We start from the raw sequence: 5000 nt of genomic DNA, 5'->3' as shown, positions 1-5000 counted from the left end.
TTGTGAGCCTGTGTGTGTGTTTCTTTTTGTGTTCCTTTTGTGACCGTTTGTGTGCTTATGACAGATAGTGTGTGAGAGACAAATGAATAGCAAAGTATTTGTGTGTGTGTGTGTGTGTGTGTGTGTGTGTGTGTGTGTGTGTGTGTGTGTGTGTGTGTGTGTGTGTGTGTGTGTGTGTGTGTGTGTGTGTGTCTGTGTGTGTCTGTGTGTGTGTGTTTGTTCTGTGTTTGAGGTAGAGGTAGCTTGTGCATATCTGTGTATATACTGTATGTCTATGTCTTAATAGTCATATATAAAGAAAATATCAACTGGCATGTGTATGTATGTGCATGTGTATGTATGTGTATGTATGTGCATGTGCATGTGTATGTATGTGCATGTATGTGCATGTGTATGTATGTGCATGTGCATGTGCATGTGCATGTGCATGTGCATGTGCATGTGTATGTATGTGCATGTGCATGTGTATGTGTATGTGCATGTATGTGCATGTGTATGTGCATGTATGCGCATGTGTATGTGCATGTGCATGTGTATGTATGTGCATGTGTATGTGTATGTGCATGTGCATGTGCATGTGCATGTGTATGTATGTGCATGTGCATGTGCATGTATGTGCATGTGCATGTATGCGCATGTGTATGTACTGTATGTGCATGTGCATGTGCATGTGTATGTATGTGCATGTGTATGTGCATGTATGCGCATGTGTATGTGTATGTGCATGTGCATGTGCATGTGCATGTGTATGTATGTGCATGTGCATGTGCATGTATGTGCATGTGCATGTATGCGCATGTGTATGTACTGTATGTGCATGTGCATGTGCATGTGTATGTATGTGCATGTGTATGTGCATGTATGCGCATGTGTATGTGTATGTGCATGTATGCGCATGTGCATGTGCATGTGTATGTATGTGCATGTATGCGCATGTGTATGTATGTGTGGGTGAGTGAAGAATGGAGGGGGTACTCGCCGCGGCAAATGCTGTCGCGCTCTGGCGTGCAGGTGCGCAGCTCCACCTCGAAGTCCTCGCAGATGGTGCAGGGCAGGCAGGGGTCCAGCGAGCTGTCGTGCTCTGAGTACGAGTCTTCGTTGCACTGCTCACACACCGTGTCGTGGTCGTACTCGCAGCTGGAGAGCACGCCCTCGCCGCGCGGGCACACCGTGCACGGCTCGCAGCGGCCCGACACCTGGCCCATGAAGAAGCTGTAGTCGCACACACACACGGCGTCGTTGGAGTCCGTGCATGGCTTCTGCATGCGCATGAGACCCGTGCATTCTGTGCATTTCAGGCAGCCCTCCGTGTGGCTGTATGACTCCGAGTAGCTCTCACCTGGACAGGGAGAGAAGGAGAGAGAGAGAGAGAGAGAGAGAGAGAGAGAGAGAGAGAGAGAGAGAGAGTGTTAAGTTAAACAATAAAATGACAGCAGATTAAAAATAAAATAAAAAAGGGCAGACAGAGAGACTTGAATTTTACTAGCGGAAGAGATGCTCAGCTCAACTTAACTTGGAAAAAAATAGGAAATGGCTTCAAATGATCTAAAACCTCACTCTCTCTCTCTCTCTCTCTCTCTCTCTCAAAAGAGAGGTATTGACCTGGTTCTGTTATCTACACAATCACTCAAAGGTCCCTTTCTCGATTCTGAAGTGGCTGTAATAGAGAGCAGAGAGACGAGGGACAATGCCTGATGAAAATATATGAAGAGTGCTTGGAGGAATAGCAGAGGAGGAGAGGAGAGGAGAGGAGAGGGAATGAGGGAGGAAGGGAGGCTTGCAAACAGGATAGGAGTGGGTAATCATGTTTATCATGTCTATTGAATGCTGCTGCTAGTGGGAACAATGATTTGATTGTCATTGCGGAAAGACACTGCTCTCCTCTCTCTTTCACCTCCTATTTTCTCCTCTTTCTCTCTCTCCCTCTCTCTCTTGCTATCCTGTGTGTGTTTGTATGTGCGTGTGCGTGTGCGTGTGTGTGTGTGTGTGTGTGGACAGAGGCTTGTTGAGCTCATTATCGCATTGATCTGCGAGTGGCAATAGCACAAGGATTCCCCTTCTTAACACAGCAGCAGAATACAAATGCACGACTGGCCCGCGCTCCCCGCCTCGCTGGCACCACCCCGAGAGCCTGCAAACAGACCCAAGCGCTCGAAATACTTCCTCTCCGTCTCTGGTCATACAGGCCTGTAAGCGCTAATATGAAAGGGTCCTCACAGGCTTAGTCTAAACTATGCATATACATATGTTTATCCTTACCCCCACCAACTTTGCTGTGACCAGAAGCAATGTCTTTTTTCCCACGCATGTTCCGCCCTGCAAAACTAAAACCACCTGCTGGTAGCTGTGAAACATGCTTACGGCCGATCGACGTGTTGGGCAGCCAATGCACCATCTGCTGAGACGCACATGCGGAATTCGGGTGCCCAAGGGGATAAGTGCTCCGCCAAGCTCGCGTTTCCTCTCGCTGGTGTGCCCTCACCCTGCCCTTCTGGATGGCATAAGTCTGGTGGCACGTTACACAGCCTCGCTCGGTGGCCTGACACAACCCGGCGAGGAAGACTAGCGGTCGACACACACACCCCACATAGCAGCCTAAAGTGCGGCTACTACTCGGCGTTTGTCGACGAACACGGCGACACATACTGTATGTTACAGTATGTGCAAAAGTAATTTGTGTAAAACAAGGGTAACCGCTGTGACCTGAGTGCTCCACTAATTAGCCAGCACTGCTCTTCACCTCCGGCTCTGGGAGTTCTCTCTCTCTCTCTCTCTCTCTCTCTGTGAGCGCTAAAGCGCTCTGATTCATTTTGAGGGATTACATTAATAAAGCTAACTCCCGTCACCTCATGAAAGAGACATCAGCTCAGAGCAGACCCCCGCTTCCGATTAGCCACCCACACTGGCCACTGGCGGCCACTGGCACAAGCGACAAAGTGGGGTTATTCTGGAGCGTTAGATTGGGGGTGGGGGGGGGGGGTCTCCTGGGCTTCTCTCAATGCACAGCAGACTCTCCCATGGAATCATATTCAGATATAATTGGAGGGCCACTAAATAATTCAGAGGTGTGTGTCTGAGAGAGGATGATGGGACAGGATGGTTGCGGGGAGGGGAGGGTGCCAAGGGGAAGTGTGGCGGCGGGCAACGGGCACAGATGCCACGCGTGTTTTTGGGGGGTAACCTGAGAAGGAAGGATGTGCCTCTGCCCTAGAGGAAGCCACTGTGGGGGTGACAGGGTGTTTAATTTTGGGGGGTCTGGGCGTGACACAGGAGGCTTTCCTGTTTGTGTAGAGGTGGTAGATGGCTAACTACCCTCTGAGCCCAGATAACCTTTTTCGCCTTGGAGGTTGTTGTGATTTCAAAAACAATAGTGGGTGCAGACATACAAGTGGTGTGTATGGGTGTGTCAGTCAAAGGTCTGAGAAACATACACACACTCACACACACACACACACACACACACACACTCACACACACACACACAAATAGAGAAAGGGGAGAGAGAGATATTCGTGCACTTTCATATGAGTATGTCAAAAAGAATGAGAGCGTGAGCTTGTCAATGCAAGTCTCTGCAAGAGTTTGTCAAGTGTTTTTGCATGTAAATATTCCGTGTGTGAAAAGCCCTGTGGCAATGTCTCAGCACATCTCTCTCTCTCTCTTTTCTTTTCTCTCTTTCTCGCTCTGTCTCACTAAGCCCTCTAAGACACATACACAAACTCTCATCCCTTCTTTCCTTCCATCTCTCTTTCTCTTCTTCCGAATTGATCATAAGATATAACAGCTGCACCGGTGGTGTAAAGCACACAGCCTGGCATTGTTGTCTCTAAATCGTGCCAAGTTTGGCACAACCCGTCCACAAACACCGGATCGCGCCTCGGCCACATCCAAGGATGGCATCTACACAGCAGGAGCTCTCTCAGGCAGAACAGTCAAGGGGGGTGGGAGTGTGTGTATGTGTGTATGTGTGTGTGTGTGTGTGTGTGTGTGTGTGTGTGTGTGTGTGTGTGTGTGTGTGTGCGAACAAATCACTGCTTGCATCTAGTTAAACACGTTACTCATCCAGGACAGCTCTGTTCACAAGCCAATTAGCGAACAAACCGTGACTCATTCAAACACATTAGAAGGCCGTGACAGCAACTGTCACATTTAAATCCACTATGCTTTACACTGTTTATCCCAGTGGGGGGGTGGGGGGCTTTGTGTAAACAGGCTCAGACTCATGCATTGGTACACCCCTCCAGCTCAAGGACGAGCCGAATTACTGTAGTAGAGTCATCCCAATCCCATACTGAGAACATGCAGGGGTTGTAGCAATACCACACCTGCCTAGCCTGACCCACTTATAGTACAGGGAGGGTACATCAGTTGCCTCTGGGTTGCCATGGATTTGACCCCATGACCTTTGTGTTGCTTTCTCTTCTCTGTTTTCTACCAGGAGCGAGAGGCCAACAGGTGTGCGGCGCCTCAGTGTCCATATTGTGCGCCTTAGTGTGTTTGTGTGTGTGAGAGTGTGTCGCTGCATGTAACCAGCTTGTGGTCGTGGGTGTGTGTGTGAGAGTGTGTTGCTGCATGTAACCAGCTTGTGGTCGTGTGTGTGTGTGTGTGTGCTCGCCATTCATGTGTGTGTACGGGCAGGAGAGCCAGCCCAGTGTCTGCCGCCCTCAGATCTAATTACCACCCAGACGGTGGGCTGTGGGGTCCAAAAAGAATTATTTTCCCTCTCGCCCTGGGCTCTGTAAGTAAGCAGGCAGGCAGATGGAGCTGCAGGAGAGTGTGACATTGACGGAGTGCTGGGGTTGGGCAGCGGCCGGGGAGAAATGCTGGAGCCCTCCGGTGTTTGTTTTTCTGTATCAGTCAGCCTCGACCCTCAGAAAGACCCCCCCTCCCCTCCACGCCATTATCATCAGTTTGCCTTCAATGAGAGGAGACTTCGGCGGGTGGGATGGGGGGGTGGGGGGGTTGGCCTAATTTAACCAGCATCCATTAATCCCCCGGTA

The 5000-nt window shown here is 49.8% G+C and overlaps 1 protein-coding gene across 1 annotated transcript in view; it reads right to left on the bottom strand.

Annotated features, from left to right (window-relative positions):
- The window catches only part of ngfra (nerve growth factor receptor a (TNFR superfamily, member 16)), a 36449-nt gene that overhangs the window by 21973 nt on the left and 9476 nt on the right, over window positions 1-5000 (bottom strand). Inside the window, exon 3 of the mRNA XM_031571053.2 lies at window positions 980-1339. Coding sequence (XP_031426913.1) covers window positions 980-1339 — 360 coding nt within the window. The remainder of the gene's footprint in view (window positions 1-979; window positions 1340-5000) is intronic.

The sequence above is a fragment of the Clupea harengus genome, chromosome 1 (genome assembly GCF_900700415.2).
Source record: "Clupea harengus chromosome 1, Ch_v2.0.2, whole genome shotgun sequence".
NCBI classification, from domain to species: domain Eukaryota; kingdom Metazoa; phylum Chordata; class Actinopteri; order Clupeiformes; family Clupeidae; genus Clupea; species Clupea harengus.
This window is presented reverse-complemented; position numbering and strand designations above follow the sequence as displayed.